The sequence below is a fragment of the Vulpes lagopus genome, chromosome X (genome assembly GCF_018345385.1).
Source record: "Vulpes lagopus strain Blue_001 chromosome X, ASM1834538v1, whole genome shotgun sequence".
Taxonomy (NCBI): Eukaryota; Metazoa; Chordata; class Mammalia; order Carnivora; family Canidae; genus Vulpes; species Vulpes lagopus.
The window spans coordinates 20035068-20052264 of NC_054848.1; the positions used below are offsets into that span (position 1 = coordinate 20035068).

Here is a 17197-nt window from a genome sequence, read left to right on the forward strand (position 1 = left end):
AGGAGCCTGACGTGGGACACGATCCCGGGTCTCCAGGATCACACCCTGGGCCAAAGGCAGGCGCTAAACCACTGAGCCACCCAGGGATCCCCTCTTTTTTTAAAAAAAAAAACAATCCCCACCCCAATGTGGGAATCCAGTTTAGGATCACACACTGTGCTTCCTTTTCCTCTCAGAAGTGACTCTTACTCATCACAAGCCATGAAGCCCACCTCAGCTGGAGTGTGTTCTCCTGGTTCTCCTGACTTTCAGGCCAGGAAGATCAGCAGCATCTTTGGCTCCTCTCACCCATGACTTTGCTCTTTAGATGAACTACCTCCTTTGGAAGGGATGGGTGACCTCCTTAGAACGCTGCTGGCGTGCGATGGGGTAGAGGGCCTTGTTGCCTGTGGCTGACTTTGCCCTCTGACTTGGCTCTCTCTGAGTGGTTTGACCTGATGATTTCAACACTGCCTGATCCATAGCCTGATTTGCCTAGAGGCTTTTAGAAAGTATATCCAGAGTTGAACATACTTTAGTATCACGCATCGTTATAAAGTTCAAGTGAGGCTGATTACTAAAACATTATTCCTGTTTATGTATTTATATGCTTCGCAGTCAATTTTTTTTGTTACTGGAGTACCCTCATCCTCCCTCCAAAGCTGGATAGCAGGATTAGTGGTAATTAATTGTTAGAAATAATTATTTTAAGGGATCATTCTTTCCGGGCATGTTCAGATCCAAAGCAGAGATGACACACCTCTGAGTAATTGGTATCTCTGAATCCTCTCCTGATCTAGCAGGGTCTGTCTGGATCTAGCTGCTACAGTAACATGCCTCTCTGCATCCCATTTTTCTGTGTTCTCTAGATATTTATTTTGGGCACATTATTTCCCATACTGGCCCTGACTGAGATATGCAGCTATTTTTAATTCAGAAGCTGTTTCTGAGGACCTAAGAGGCATTCCTTCTCCTCATTGCAGTGTTGATAGGATTAGTTTAACTCTGAGAAGGAACGTTTATTTCTAGTTTCTAAGTGCTTGGCGTGCACCTGAATATCACACATGTGTTTCTTACAATTTATATGCACTTCTTGGCTAATCAGACTGTAGATTTGGTGTATCAGTTAGAATATGTTTGTGAGTAGCAGAAAATCCAATTAAATAATAAATTGGCTGGTGTAGCCGTAGGATGAGCTTTGGTGTGGGTTCAATTTAGAGATTCACGAGGTTATCATGGCCCTGTGTTCCATGGTGTCGGCTTTATTTTCAGGCTGGATTTCTTCCTGGTCACAGAATAGCTGCAACATTTCCAGGGTTCACTGTAAAAAAAAAAAGCAGAGTAAGTTAATTTCTCTCCCAAAGACACCCCCCACCAAGTCTTCTCTCTTATTTTACTGGGGCAGTGCCCCCATTGCTGAGCCAGTTCCTTTGTTCAGGGGAATGCAATGCAATGACAGGCTGAGGCCTAGACTGTTGGACTCGCTAGTAGTCGGTGACAAGAAAAATACCATTACCCAGAGAAAAATCAGGCCACCCAGGAGCTTTGCCTGGCATCAGCTTCCCCTGCAGCACTTGGGCTGCAATGGGGGAGGGGATGGGGTAGATATCTGAGTGAGAATTTAGGGTACTCTTAGGAAGGGGGAAAGGAGGAATGGATGTTGGGCAGGCAATTAACACAGTAACTCATCTTTTTTAGGTATATGCAGAGCTTTCTTGAACTTCTAGAATATGAAAATAAGAGCCCTGAGGATCCACAGGTCTTGGATAAGTAAGTATGGTATCAAATTTACTTGAAAGTAAAAACATCCAGGTTAAAAAATGTTTTGGTAGATGGAACTCATGTCATTATGAACAAAGAAGTATAATTTGGATTAAAGCATTAGCTTTGTTCATGGGTAGCAACTCAACATCGCATTTTTAAATAATTTGAGTTAATTTAACATACCACAGAAGGAATAATGACTCTTGAAATGACGTTTCTTGATCTAGTTCTTAATATTTTTGCTCATGGCGAACTGGGGCATGCCACTCACTGTAAATATTGCAGTAAATGTTCCACCTAGTGGTAGTTTTAAGAATGCAGTGGCCTCTGTATAGACATGAATTTATCTGCAGTCCTTTACCATTTTTTTCAGTTAAAAAAAAATTTCAGTGCAGCGTAACAGTTGAGCTCAGAAAACCTGTAATGCTTTCATTTTGGAGTGGCATAAAAGAGTGCACTTTTAATATAATTCTCTTGCTGCTGCTATGCACAAAGACCGCTAACTTCTCATGCTGATGGAAAATGTTTCTGTTATTTTTTTCATCTTCATTTAACTGGAAAACACTAACCCTAGCTCCGAGTGTGCTCTTTTACTCCCAAGAGAAATTCAGTATCCCCTTCTTATTACTTTCCCCCTGTTTCATTTACACACGAGTGAATGCACATGGCAGGTCTGCTGTGCTGTAGAATTTTTTTCTACATAGAAGCCTGGTCCACAAAGTTATGGTACCAAATCCCTTACACATAGGTGTCCCATAAAAAGAACTAAGAAACATTGTGTTATACAAGCAACCTTAGCTGGAGGCATTCGACGCAGCCCTTGTAGTTCACAGATAAGGAAACTGAGGTCAGAAAAGAGAAATGACTTGTCTAAAGTTGTGACATTTAGTTAGTAGCAGAACTGGATCTGTAAATCATTATTCCATGTCCTTAGTGCATTGTTCTTTCCAATGTACCACACTGCCAGAACTGCTGGTGTGAGCCTTGGGTAGCTAGCTCCAATTTAGTTGCAGATTAAAATATAAGGGGGAAGAATCCTGACCTGTTTTATACTTTGCTAGGTGTTTTGTTAATGGATTTGTCATTTGTGGAAGGGGGGCATCGCATTAGATCCCCAGATGCAGCGTTCTTCTTGCTATAGGCCATTGGTCTCATTTAATGTATTGAAATTAAAGGAATCGAATCCAGAAGCTTTGTTTTCTCAAATGCTGTTAGCTAGTAACAGTTTGTTTTGCTGACATCCTAAAAATTAGGACTGACTTCTCTAGTTTCAAATTTAGGGTATAGATTTGTGGAAGTAAATAATATTAAATTGCTGCCATATGTTTCCCAGAATCCTATCTCAGTTTCTGGAACAGGTTATTGGTCAGATGTAATTTATGGACATGAGCCCATTTTGGAAACTGCCAAGTACTGGCTCCATTGTGTGTGAAATCGTAGTGATAATCGCTTTCCCTCAGTGAGTTTTGATGACTTGCCCAGGTGTACACAGCTAGTTGGGATAGTTGGGGTTTCAGAAGCCCATTCCCCCTGGTGAAGGAAGGAAGGGAGGGTGAGCTGGTTGCTTTACTCAGAGTAGTAGGCTTTTCCAGCCCAGGAGGTGTCATGCAGGAGTCCTGGGTAGGGAGATCATTTAAGTGAAGTGAAAGTAGCTTAGAGAACAGGCTTGTTTCTCATAATGATAACGTTTAGAAAACCCCAGAAGACCAGGAAAGCATTCTGAGAATTGAGCTCTTGAGGCAAGTCTTCACCTTTCTGATAAGTTGAGGTGCTTCTCTACTGTAATGCCATCTTTCATTTTGGCGATATTGAATTTATAAATACGTTAGAAGGAACATGATGTAGAGGACAAATTGTCCATTATCAAATTGCTTGTGAATAATTATGACCTTCCAGTTTCAGAGTTGATGGATTCATCTCTGCTGTCTTTGTGTGTGTGTATTTGTTACAGGAGTATTTCATCACTGAGAAATGTAAGACTATTTAGATAGTGAAAAGAAAGTCACTCCAGATTTCCATTACCAGGGAACAAACACCATTAACATTTTCCTTCCATTCCATACTTTTCCCTAGGCATCCATATTTTCATATGTACACAATATGTTTTACAGAAATAATTGTGGACATTATAGATCTCTATACCATTATTAATGGTTTCAAAATGGTCCATCTACAGGTAAGTCATGTGATTTGACCTCCTGTCAGTGAGTTGTAGAATGGTTTGTATTTTTCTTGCTACTCTAAGCAGGGCTCTTAAGAACAGCTCTTAAATACAGCCTTGTCGTGTTATTTTCCTAGGATCAATTCCTGGGAGTGGAATGACCCTCTTTGGTCTTTTGATCTGTGTTGCTAAATTGCCCCCGAAATGCATCAGTATGCTCCCACACTCTAGATAACACTGGTTATTCTTTGCCAGTGTGGTAAGTGGAGAATAGTACTGCATTGTTTTGCTTTTCTCTTATTATTTTGAAGGGGCAGTTATTGATACTTGCATTGCCTCTGTGGTGAGTTCCCCAATGATACCAAATCCCTTGCCTGGTTTTCTGTTTAGGTTGCTTATCTTTTCCTTTACTGAGGCTAGGAGCACCTGCAGATGTACTTTTCCCAGTTTTCACTTTATTTTTTGACTTTATAACGTATATCCCTACAGAATTGCTGAAATTCTGTATAGTCCTGTTGTTTGTTCATGGTTTCTACCTGTGGTATTAAGCTTAGAACAGCCGCCTTTACCCCAAGGCATACTATATTATATACTAATTCACCTAATTTATGTTTTTCTATGATTTCATTCTTTTATGTTTAAATCTTTTAGTTAAGTTTTTGGCTTAAGGCTTGAAATTGGGATGTGACTTAAATTGGTAGTCAGCTGTCCCAACTAATTTAATGGTTTCCCTATTGATTTGGAATGTCACTTTATCAATATGCTAAATTTTTATGCACACATATTTGCTTGCCCTCGGGCCTTGTTCTAAGCTTTTTATTTGGTTCCATTGACTTGTCTTTCTATTCTCAGTTACCATTATTAGTTTATTTTCCCTCTGTATCTTTATAGTAATATACCATAATGCTTGACTGGGTTTGTCTTAATTGTCTTTGTTCCACCTGCATTTCACACTATATTTTACTGCTATGAGAAATTCATTTCAAAATTTTACTCTTAAAGAGTTTCACATTATTTATTCATGGAAGCTGTTGCTTTGAGACTTTATAATAAATCCATGGAAATTTGGGAGGATTGTCCTGATGTTGTCAGAAGAAATATTAGTGTGTTCTACAGTTACTCAGCAAACATTTCTAGAACCTGTGTTATATGTGATCCCTTTTCCATACAGTCAGTGGATTCCCAAGAAGATATTTGAACATTTTTCTCTTTACTTGAACCTTTTACTTTTTGTGTCTGTGAAAGAAGAATTTTGGTAGAAAGTTTCAAGCAAAAGCCCGTAATGATAATATCTCTACTTATAAAAATACCAGCACATAAATAGTGTGGAGACAGAGCTGGGAAATTTATGCATCAGCACATGAGATATAAAGACTGACCGCTTTTTGTTTCCCTCCCACACAGCTTTCTCCAAGTTCTGATTAAAGTCAGAAATAGACACAATGATGTGGTTCCTACAATGGCACAAGGAGTGATTGAATACAAGGAGAAATTTGGGTTTGATCCGTTCATTAGCAGTAACATCCAGTATTTTCTGGATCGGTTCTATACCAACCGCATCTCTTTCCGCATGCTTATTAACCAGCACAGTAAGTTGGGTTTTTGGTCCACTTTCGAAAGAGCGGCCAAAGTGATTTCTCCCAAACGTTTTCCTGTTGCTTCACTTAGAATTTACTGATCTGAAGCTTGGCCTATAGAAATTTTGTTTCTAGTTTAGTTTTTCCTAAGTAAATCCTATTTATGAAAAAGCTATTCGTTAGTGTTCTTTGTCAATGGAAATCCTTGGAACTTTGATGCTCACATTAGAGGCAGGGGCTCTGCTTGCCTTTTAAGTCTCTGCTGTTATGTTCCTGGTGACAGTGTGTTTTACTCTTTATCCAGGATTTTACATGTTTTCCTTTTTGGTTTTAAAAACATCAATACAGGGAATATTGAACTGGCGTTTTGACAATCTGAACAATTGGTCTTTAATTTCACAGTGATCACTGAAATCAAATTAAGCAAATTGACAAACCATAATCTCATATGGAGAGTTTTAGTCCACTCACCAGGATGATAACCAGAGCATCTCTACTAATTTGATTCATTTGGATTAGTGAATATTATACAGTTATTACATGTGGATTGGTTCCAAATGTGTAACTTTTAAAAATAGAAGTGTACAACAGTTTATAGGAAATTTAAATGAAAAAAAGAACCTAATTACTATTAAGTTGAGCTACTTACATAACTACAATTTCTTTTTGACCTAAATGTGTCTGTTTTCATATATATGTACATGTTTTTAGATGATTGATTGAGCTGGTATGTGTCTGTTTTTCTTCCAGTCAGTCATTTGGAACTTTATGTATTGGCCTAAGGCCCTTATTTGTCATTTTTTATAATTTAAAACCTCCCCTATTTTATTTAAGCATTCTCCTTTTGTGTAATCTAAGCTATCCCCAATTTTTGTTTGATTTGGAAATAAGTATACCTATTAACATTTGGATTCAGATTACTTTTTTCTTTGGGGATCCTTTTGGCTTTTATTCGGAAATAATATTTTGTAAATCTTGTGTACTGTGGAAGTATTTGAATGTACTTTTAAAGATACTTGAACAGAAAAAGTACTTGAACAAATATTATTTGTGTATACTACATTGAAAAATACTCCCCGTGATGGAGGCATTTGAAATGTTCACAGTGAAGACACTTCGCAAGCCTGCACTAACAGTACAGACTGCATTTTCTAAATAAGTAGTTGGATTCAGTGTCTGGAGTAGTACCGAAAAGGTGAGTAAACTTGGCTAAGGATGAAAATAACTTTTTCATCCAAGTCACACTGGGTCAGGGAGAAAAGGGTTGGACACCTGGCACGTGTCACTGCTTTCAGACCTGCTCACTGCAACCAGCAGATCTTAGAATGTGTCCTTCCTCCCCTGCTGTCCAGTAGAGCTGATCACCCATCATTGTATGTGTTCTATAGCTTTAAGTCACTGTGGATGCTACAATGAGTCTTATAAATAAGACAATCCTTTGAGAACTTGTAAGGCTACATTGCCTGCTTTGTTTGTAATCTCTCCCTTCCCTTTTGTGTTTGTTTAGCACTTCTGTTTGGTGGTGACACTAACCCTGCTCATCCTAAACACATAGGAAGTATTGATCCTACCTGCAATGTGGCTGATGTAGTGAAAGGTAAGGAGACCATTATGAGGTCAGTGATCGTAGTTTGAATAGAACTGTGGTTTAATTGAGGCACCTTGGCCATAGGGTTATGGTGCTAAGTTGTTTGCTGATTCATCAGGCCACTCTGAGCCCAAGCTACCTGTGCCAAATATGAGATGTTCTTTCTGGGCAGTTCAGGAAAAGATGCATAACGAGCAGTGTTTGAAGTGGGAGTTTCTACCTCATCGACTAGTTTTGTCTTAAACACTGAATGGTTGTTAGCTTAAAGAAGATTCTAAGTTTTGATTGCTACTGTTATTTGAAACTTCCAGAAAATATAAATCTGTGTTATAAAGTTTGACCAAATTCACATGTCTATAAAATTCCAGCATCTCTCTGATGTGCACCCCGGGTTTGGGAATCTGGGTGGCCTGTGAGCTTCACAGATTCATTGGCCATTGGGCTGGATAGACACTGTTCTAGTAGCCTTAGGGTAGAACAGAGCCCCATAGCCGTAAGTCCCTAGTACCCAGGCACATGGAATTTGAACAGCAGTTTCCTTATTGTTCATTTCAGGTAAGTGTCACCTCCAGAAAGCCTTCCTGGTTGGAAGTGATCCACCGGGTGCCTGACCTTTTCAGTTTTGTTTTTTTTTCAGTGACACAGTTACTCTGTGCAACTTCAGATCCCCAAACTACCCCTTCCCAAGATTGGATCTCTTACTGTGGCCCTCCTCTCTCTCCTCTAAACACATCGCAAGGTTTTCATGATTGCAGCTCTCCTGGTTTTCATCAAAGACCTTAGTTCCTTTTCTGAACCATGTAGCTTAGTAGGAAGCAGACAAGGGCCTTGTCCTTTTGGTAAAGCTCTCAAGCCCACCTCAAGCAGAGTGACCTTTGCTGTTTGAGCTTAGAGGGCCAAGGAGGGTGGCCCAGTAGGTGTAGCCTCCCCAGTGGGAGACCAGACCTATAGCAACCATAGGTAAGGAAAACCTATGCTGTTTGTTTACTCTGGGCATCGCTAAACTAAGGGAAGAGGACTCAGGGATGGTGGCCTTAGCTCACCCAACAATCATTGAGCTGTTGTAGCCTCAGTTTAGTTAGGATACATTTACTCAAATTATTTCAATTATAAGGTTAATAGGCCCAGCCTCAGCTCCCTAAGAATCCTGTAGGTTGCTGGCTTACAAGGTAACCTTGTGGTTGATCATGACCTCAGCAGACCCCAGATTGGAAGGGGAGCAGAATCAGTCTTGTCCTAGCACTTGTTCACCAGACCCTGGCCCAATATCTCTTATGAATCAGAAAGCCCAGTTCAGGTAGTTGACTGAATTTAGGGGAAAAGGCACAAATTCAGAAAGCAAAAGGGCATTATTATATACTGTATATGCGCTTTTCTTCTGAACTGTAAGCAATTTGAGGTCAGCTTTTGTGTTTTACATTTGTTTTATAAGTTGTACAGAATGTAGTATATACCTTTAAGATGGTCAATAAATGTTCCTTAATTTGATACATGTTAAACCTTTTTTGATAATTTAGTTTTTTAAAAACTGCTTTATCGAGATCTAATTCTCATACCCTACATTTCACCCATTTCAAGTGTACACATGATTCAGTGTTTTTTTAGCACAGTTGTGCACCCATCATCACCATCAACTTCACATCATCATTACCAGGGAAAGAAACTCTGTGACCACTGGCAATTGGCCCCCTGCCCCAGCCCTAGGCAACCATGGGTCTGCTTTCTCTCTATAGGTGTGCTATTCTGGACACTTTACATAAGTGGAATCACATAAAATGTGGCTTTTTGTATCTGAGTTCTTTCACTTAGCAGAATGTCTTCAGGGGTCATCTGCGTGGCAACCTGTGTCAGTACTTCTTCCTCCTTACAGCTGAGTAACATTCTTTTGTATGGATATACTGCATTTTGATTATTCATCAGCTGATGGACACTTGGGTTAGCTGGGCAACCTTGAACATGTTATGTTAACTTCTTTGGGCCTCAGTTTCTTCATCTATAAAACGGTGCTTTTGCTAAGTCATCTTTATTGTAGGGTTAAATGAGTTAATATAGAGAGAGCTCCTAAAGCAGGGCTCGTACCCAGTTAGGACTGCAGGAAAGGTTATTAGCAGTAGTCCTTGGGCATCGTATAAGTGCCCAAGGATTCTCATTTATGCCACTGATTATTTATAATAGATTGGTGCCTTTACTTTTATTTCTGGTATAAACTATGAAATCTTTTAAAAAATCACTTAGGACATTTATAAGACAATTGGATATTTGACATTCAAGAAATATTGTTAATTTTTTAGGTATGATACTGGTATTATGATCATGTTTTTCAAAGGAATCCTAGCTTCTAGGAAGGCTATTTTTGAAATATTACGCATAGTATAGAATGATATGTGGGCTTTGCTTCAAAATTACACACAACAGAAAAGAGCACGTGTTGAAAACTGTCGAGGCTGGTAACGGTATGTGAGGAGTTATACTGTGCTCTATGCCTTTGCCTATGCTTGCAGTTACTCATAACCACGTTGTAAAAACAGACTCGTTTCTCATCTCATTGTTTCATCACATACAGTCTTTCATTCATTTTCAGAGAGATTTAAACCATGGATCAGTACAGTTAGATAAGTAACAGGGTTCTAGGCAACCGGTGGCACTCCTGTTGGGCCGAGAGATGAAGTGGATGCCAAGGTGAGTCAGGAAGTCAGGTCAGAGGAGAGGATGAAGAGGAGCCTGCTGCGCTTGACTCTTTAGGTGCAATCTTGCTGTCTGCACTGCTCTTCTGGCCCTATTCTCTCCTCCCTGGTCCTGGCATGACTTGTACTTCCTTTGGGCTCTCTGACTGTCATCAATTTCTCGAGGGCCAGAATTGCCCTCACCACTTGTGCTTCGCTCTTAGGAATGGAAGTTTTGTACTGAAAACTAGCTGAAGATGATGTGCAAAGCAGTTCCATTGAGCTGTGAAAGACAGAAAGTGAAAATTTATGCCTCCCGCCTACCTCACAGCCTCCTGATTTCCTGGTCCTTCGGAGTCTCAGTCTGACCACTGACCGGATCATGTGCCCCCCGCCCCCCCGGGCCTACTCACAGCTCTGACTGCTCTTTCTCTGGCCGGTTTCCACTTTACCCAGGGGCACCACTACTGTACTGTAAATAAAGCTAAAACAATGTCCTCATGTAATCATTCCTGCCACTGTTGGCATAAGTTAGAGCCTGGATTCCTGGTGATGCTAGGGCCTATGAAAATCACCCCCTATGCTCTTCTGCTGCTCAGATTGCACTTCCCCCAATACGCATGCTTGCATACACACTCCTACCCCACGCTCATGTGCAAAAGAGGAAGGGCTCATGTGCTCCGTGCTCCCCAACTGTGTCTTTCAGAACAGATTGTTCATTTTTCGACAGCCTCTTCCCTTAAGGAAATCAGCAGAAGGTGGTTTCAGTTTCTGAAAGTGCATAAACACATCAGGCTACATTCACACAATCGACTTTTCTGCCATCCTTCATTCCCTTCACAGATCGTGCCTCCTGATACCCATAGCATGCTCAGTATGCTTGTGCACACTTTCTAGAATGTTCTTGTGCTGCTTCTACCTGGTGATGCTTACTAAGGGCCACTTACTTATCCTCAAACCATTGGTATAAGTTTTCCACCTGCTGTGACTACATAATCTATTTAAATATTATGTAAAGTGAAGAAAGTTGAGTACAAAAAAGAGACTTAACATCCATTAAAATCCAGTTGAATGCTTTGGAAAGACTTGATAAAGAAGAGTCTCTCAAAAGTGTAAGGAAGTGAAAGTAAACAGATAACTCTTAGGTTCCGGGGCAACCCTGAGTAAAAAATCTCGGAAGGAACGTGAGCTCACAGTGTTTCACAAGTATTTTTTGTTTAGATTTTTAAAAAGATTTTATTTATTTATTCATGAGAGACATACAGAGAGAGAGAGGCAGAGACAGAGGCAGAGGGAAAAGGAGGCTCCATGCAGGGAACTTGACGCAGGATTCAATCCTGGGTCTCCAGGATCAGGCCCTGGGCTGAAGGCAGCGCTAAACCACCGAGCCACTCGGGCTGCCCAAGTATTTTTAAGTTTATTACTCTTTAAAGGAATAGGGATTGGAATTCACAGATATATGTGGCATTGTTTATCTAGGAAAGATGACCTACAACCCTAAACCGATCCATAGTGAAGGAAGAGGCTATGGCCTTGTCTGAAAATGTTGGCAGAGGCGTCATTGTAGATTCAAGCGTGCATTTAAAGTTAGCATTTACAAAAAAAAAAAAAAAGTTAGCATTTATAGTAATAGTCATACTTCGGGGCTGCCTACTTTATCCAGCATTTTTTTTAAAATAAAGATTTTAATTTATTCATGAAATAGAGAGAGAGAGAGAGGCAGAGGGAGAAGCAGGCTCCATGCAGGGAGCCTGACGTGGCACTCAATCCCGGGTCTCCAGGATCAGGCCCTGGACTGAAGGTGGCGCTAAACCGCTGAGCCACCCGGGCTGCCCTTTATCCAGCATTTTTGTCAGTCATCCAACTCCTGCTCCCCATTGGATCAGTTGAGAGGACTAATGCCATGTTATCAAAGTACTCAAAAGTGCTCATTGAAGAAAGTTTAGAAAAGGTGCAGGAAAAGAAAAGAATAAACACACCTGTTTTCCTGGCTTAGCTGAGAATGTTGTTTTATATATTTGAGTTCCTACCACATTTACAGATGAGTACGCAACAGCAAATAGTCTGAGTACTCTTTGTGTCTATGGAATCCATAGCCTTTGTCTGTTTAACCTCCTCCAGCACTAAGGCCCATCACACTACTCGAATGGGTTTTCCAGCCAGGTGTGGACGGTCTTTATCCCTCAATGTGGTATTGGCCTTAAATCAGGTCCCTTTCATACCATGGCAGATGGGCTGGGCAGCCTCACGGGAAGCCAAGAGGTCTCTTCTCCCTGTAAACCAAAGCGCATTTCAACAGCTCTCGGTTTCGCTCCCTTTGGGCAATTCCCTGAGTGTCAGGACACCCAACAGAGGCTCTTTCTGGCTCAAGGTAAGACTGAGAACGAACAAGGCAGAGAGCACTAGTGGTCAAAAGGCCTGCAGGTTCTTCTGTGCCTTCTGGCCAAAAGGCACCAGAGTCTCTACCCCCAGATGCCCCAGGAGCAACGATCAGAAGGTCTCAAGGGCTCACACCATACAGTTACCCCCATACTCCCACGTGCTGTCACAGAGAGGAAGGAATGCGTGTCAGGATCTTTGGACTCAATGAAGTCTTACTGTTCCCTTCCTCTTTGTTGAGTAGTTGGTACGTTTTCATGGGCTTTTTATCTTCCTCAAGTCCTACTAGATTTCTCAGTTACTTTACTTGGTGTATCTCTATCTCAGATATTTTTTTCCTTTCATTTTGGTTTTGGAAGCTTGATGTGGAAGGAGTAGGGGTCCCGGGTTTCAGTGACAGCTCTCCTGTTGACTTTCTTGGCTGCAAAGGTCCTGCACGAGTTTAAGCACAGTCACACATCCAGCCCACATGCCCTGTGTGTACGCACGTGTGTCTACGTACACACACGTGTGTTTTACAGCCTTACGGAGCCTTAATGAACCAGTGACGATGCCATACTTAGATCTCTTCAGACAGACTACAGAACACTTTGACATCGAAGGGTAGGGACAGTGTTTTTATTTTTGACCAGACAGTTGTATAAATGTGTAAAAGTGGGGTGCATCTTGTATAACACTAATTAAATGTGCAGAACACTGAAGCGTGCCTCCTCACTGCTTACTTAGCACATTAATATCTACCTTTACACATCTGCAAATTATAGACTCATAGTAGTGAATGCTAGAATTAGTGTTGTAAAGCTGTTCCTATTATCCTCTGGGAGGTACCTTCCATTGTGACCCTTTTCTCTCCTTTCTTTGTGAGAAACCAGGAAATAAAATGGAAAATCCCATGGTAAGATCATTTTAAAGGTACAAACTTAAATTCTTGGTACAGAAGTCAGTTCTCACAGTGATGTTAGCTTGCCTATGTTCCTACATGCTGTTATTGCTTAGCATAATAGCATACAAATGGTATCCTGAGAGCATGTCATTATGCTGGTTCAGAAATAATGTCTTGTATTCTCATTTAGGGCTCTTGAGGTTGCAAGGTACAGAGGTCCACTCATGTTAGCACAAGAAACAGATGTATTAAAAGAATCTAGTAGGTCCCATGGTAATCCAAGGACAGCAATCACATCACAGTTGGAGCTATAGACATTGGAGCTGGGATACAGAAAACAAGGTTGTTTTCTATGTATCTTTACAACTGGGTTGCCAAGTCATGGCCACTCCATCTTTCTCTTGTCTGTAGGCTGCCCGACCTTAGGGCAGCTCGTTCAGGGCAATGGTGGGCACTCCAGGCCCTCTAGATCATGATAACTCTGTGTATCCTTTTTGTCTTCTGCCCTGAGTGTCTCGATCCTAAATTCTCAAAAAATGAATTTAGTTGGCTCAGCCCATCTTTTTTCCCATGACCACAGGTTTCAGGATTCTGATCAACCTAAAGATTGGTTGTACTATATTAGATGTTCTGCCCCCACTTGTCTAGTTGGCTCTGATTTGGAGAGTAGGAGAAGATCTAGTGCTAAAACAAAACTCTGGTTCCCCCTCGATGGGTTCTGGGTAGAAGGATGATAAACATACCTTACTAGAATTGCTTTGTACCTTAAAAGGATTTCTAAAGCAGCATATCTGTGATGACTTGATAATGCCTTGTGATCGTCTGTTACCTCTTCTGGCAGTGGCTTTTTAAACTTGAGCTTGACAGTTTTTTTATATCCTGTTAGACCCAAGTTAGGGACCTTGGCACCTTCATGTTTGTTTTTTTAGCACTCACTCAAATTTATCCTTATCTAGCCCCTTATAAGATATTTGTAAACAAATGATTGTGTATATTCACTATAGAGGCTAATATTTGATAACAGAATTTCCTGGTGAATTTTGAATAGGAAAATCTTGTAGTAAAAAAGTCTGATAAAATAACTTCCATAATCTATTAAACATTCATGTGTGCTTTTTAAAGAAAAAAAAAAACCAACAACTAATTCCTGGGGAGTGCCTGGGTGGCTCAGTTGATTGAGCATCTGACTCTTGATTTCAGCTCAGGTTGTAATTTCAGGGTCCTAGAACCAAGCCCTGCATTGGGCTCCACGCTTAGCCGGGAGTCTGCTTGTGGTTCTTTTCCTCTTCCTCTGCCTCCCCTCCTACCCGTCAGTGTCTCTTTCTCTCTCAGATAAAGAAATAATAAATAATCTTTAAAAAAAACCCTAATTCCTGGCTATGTTGAATCTGTTGGGATACTTGCTGTGTGAACCTTCACCCTGCCGTTTTAAATAAAATATATTCAGGCTTATGTGTTTACAGTTTGAGTAGCCTGGGGAAGTATATTTGTGCCACACCCACAGTTTTACTTTATGATCATTATTTTCCTTGAAAACAGATTTTGAAAATAACAAATAACACTTATGTTCAGCGACAATAATAGTCCTTTCCTGATCCTTGCTTTTAAAGATTGGTGGTAAATACTGGCCCAAATATATTGCAGATAAAAATGATTTGATAAATTATCATATTTCAAAATTTTGGTTTCTAATTTAGAAAAGGAAGTGTTATCTGAAATCTTACTATAAATGGAACTTGTATTTTACTCTAGAATAAAGGAAATGAATAAATAAGCCAATAGTTGAATTTTGGTTATGTTGTTTTAAAGCTTTGTCATTTTTATGTTAACTTAAACAGAAATTATTTTGTTTGAGTATACGTGTGCTGTCATCTACCCCAAAACCTCATGATCACTCATGTCCTGGGAGAGACAGTGACAGACCTATCCTTGGCTTTCCAGCAAGTGGGCTCCAAATCTAGCTTCTCTTCAGAATTACTTGCTAAGTTTTTTTTAAAGATTTATTTATTCATTTTAGAGAGTGTGTGCAGGGAAAGGGAGAGAATGACTCCCTTTTTTTTTTTTTTTAAAGATTTTATTTATTTCTTTATTTGAGAGAGAGAAAGCACAGAAGAAGAGGGAGAAGCAGGCTCCCCACTGAGCAGGGAGCCCTATTTGAGGCTCCATCCCAGGACTCTGGGATCATGACCTGAGGCAAAGGCAGATGCTGAACCGACTGAGCCACCCAGGCACCCGAGAGAGAGAATTTTAGCAGACTCTGCACTGAGGACAGAACCCAGGGCTCAATCTCACGACCCTGAGATCACAACTGAACGGAAACCAAGAGTCGGATGCTTAACCAACTTAACCACCCAGGTGCCCCTAAGGTCTTTAAAATATGGATTCCCAGGCCCCAGTACAGATCTACCGCATCATAATCTCCAGGGGCTCATTTTATAATCTATCCACTTTTTTAAAACTTGGTGATGAATTCTACATACTGCCAGGTTTGGAAAACACTCTAGGCCTCAGTTCCCAGTCTGACGAAAAAGATCTGTCATCAGTATAACTGACTACGCCTTGAAAACCTTCTCGGGGGCAGAAGGATTATTGCATTTAACAGTGCTCCAATGTTGGCTCTAGCCAGCCAGTGCTCTACTGACTGAGCCAGCCGGGCGCCCCCATAATGCAGTTCTTAATTACAGCATCTATATGCTGTAATTAGTAGTATGGTGTAAAAATTCTTATTCACATATGATTTTAGGAACCATATTGAATGGGTCTTTGTGTTTTAGGTTGGCTGCTGCTTTCTGGACTCTGTCATCTTGCATATGTTATATGTATGTAATACCTTCACTGTATAATGGTCTTATAATCCCATGCTCCTGGCCAAGCTAATGCCATGAGGAACTCGCCCATTTAGCGGAACTGGGTTCTTTTCCTTTTATAGTGAATGGAAGAATGATGTTTAAACGTCTTTAAAGATGTTATATACTCGGGGGAGTTGTTTTGTGGGGGCGTGTCGGCTTTGTGTGTGATTAACAAAGCGCCATTTTTAGATTTCATTATTTGTTGGCTGAAGGAAAGTGGCCTTGGAGGTTCTCGGTCGGCTTTGTGCTATCGTGTCACTAGGTGGAGATGTAGCATTGTTTAGTGGTGTAGCCAAGGCAAAGAGTGGGTCCTGATTTCCTTTCTTTTTATAAAACTATTTTGCAGCTATTTGATGAGGTTTCTTCTACTTTAGGAAAAGACTTGTAAATTTAGTATAATTCTAAATGTTCATTTTCTTTTATTAGAGTTTAAAAATCAATCCTACTTAAATGTCTGTTTTCACACTGATCAACTCTGTTTTGAAAAATATTTTTCCCCTCTTAATAACATTTCCCTTGTGTATCCCTTGTTACTTCATCTTGTCATAGTTCTTCTAATGTCTCTGTGATTCTTTGTATTGGTTTAATTCTAAAAGTCTAATAAAATAATCAGAACTTTTACTCTGGGGTCAAATATTATGTAAAATTTAAATTAGGTAGCAGTATGAGGTAAAATGAACCAAAATTTAGTCTGAACATACCTGAATCTTTTATTTTAGGTTCACAGTGTCACATTTTAGTGTATTTAAATTCTATAGGGGTTACTTTCCCCCCCTTTCTTCTGTCCTCTTTAATCTTAAACCAGTATCTGCTCTACATACAATATTGATGGGGGGATATTAAAAAAAGTACAATCCTGTCTCCAAAGAGCTGGTGTCCAGTTGAAAACATTGCAAATGCACCTGTGAAGCATTTTAAAGTAATCTGAATATCTGATCTTTAGAAACTGTGAAGATGGAACTTAAAAAAAAAAAAAACCACCTCACTTTGGAAAAGATTCCGGCTATTCTTCAAATGTTGAGACATTTTATGATCAAGCAATTTTCCTCTCCTAGGTGTATATCCAAGGGAAATGAAAACATGTTCACCAATAAAACTTTGACATCAGTGTTCATAGCAGCATTATTCATAATAGCCATAAAGTGGGAACAATCCAAATGTCCCTCAACAGATGAATGGATAAACAAAATGTGTATGTGTGCAGTGTAATACTATTCAGCTGTAGGGAGGAATGAAGTACTGACATATGTTGCCATGCGGATGACCCTTGACGACATTCTGCTAAGGCAAAGAAGCCAGACCCAGAAGGCCACGTTTTGTGTGATCCACTTATATAAAGTGTCCAGAAGAGCAA

The 17197-nt window shown here is 40.2% G+C and overlaps 1 protein-coding gene across 4 annotated transcripts in view; it reads left to right on the forward strand.

Annotated features, from left to right (window-relative positions):
• The window catches only part of PDK3 (pyruvate dehydrogenase kinase 3), a 156799-nt gene that overhangs the window by 107484 nt on the left and 32118 nt on the right, over positions 1–17197 (forward strand). For all 4 annotated transcript variants that reach the window (XM_041740572.1, XM_041740573.1, XM_041740570.1 and 1 more), the window contains 3 exons: positions 1678–1749; positions 5309–5493; positions 6989–7078. In XM_041740572.1, coding sequence (XP_041596506.1) covers positions 1678–1749; positions 5309–5493; positions 6989–7078 — 347 coding nt within the window. The remainder of the gene's footprint in view (positions 1–1677; positions 1750–5308; positions 5494–6988; positions 7079–17197) is intronic.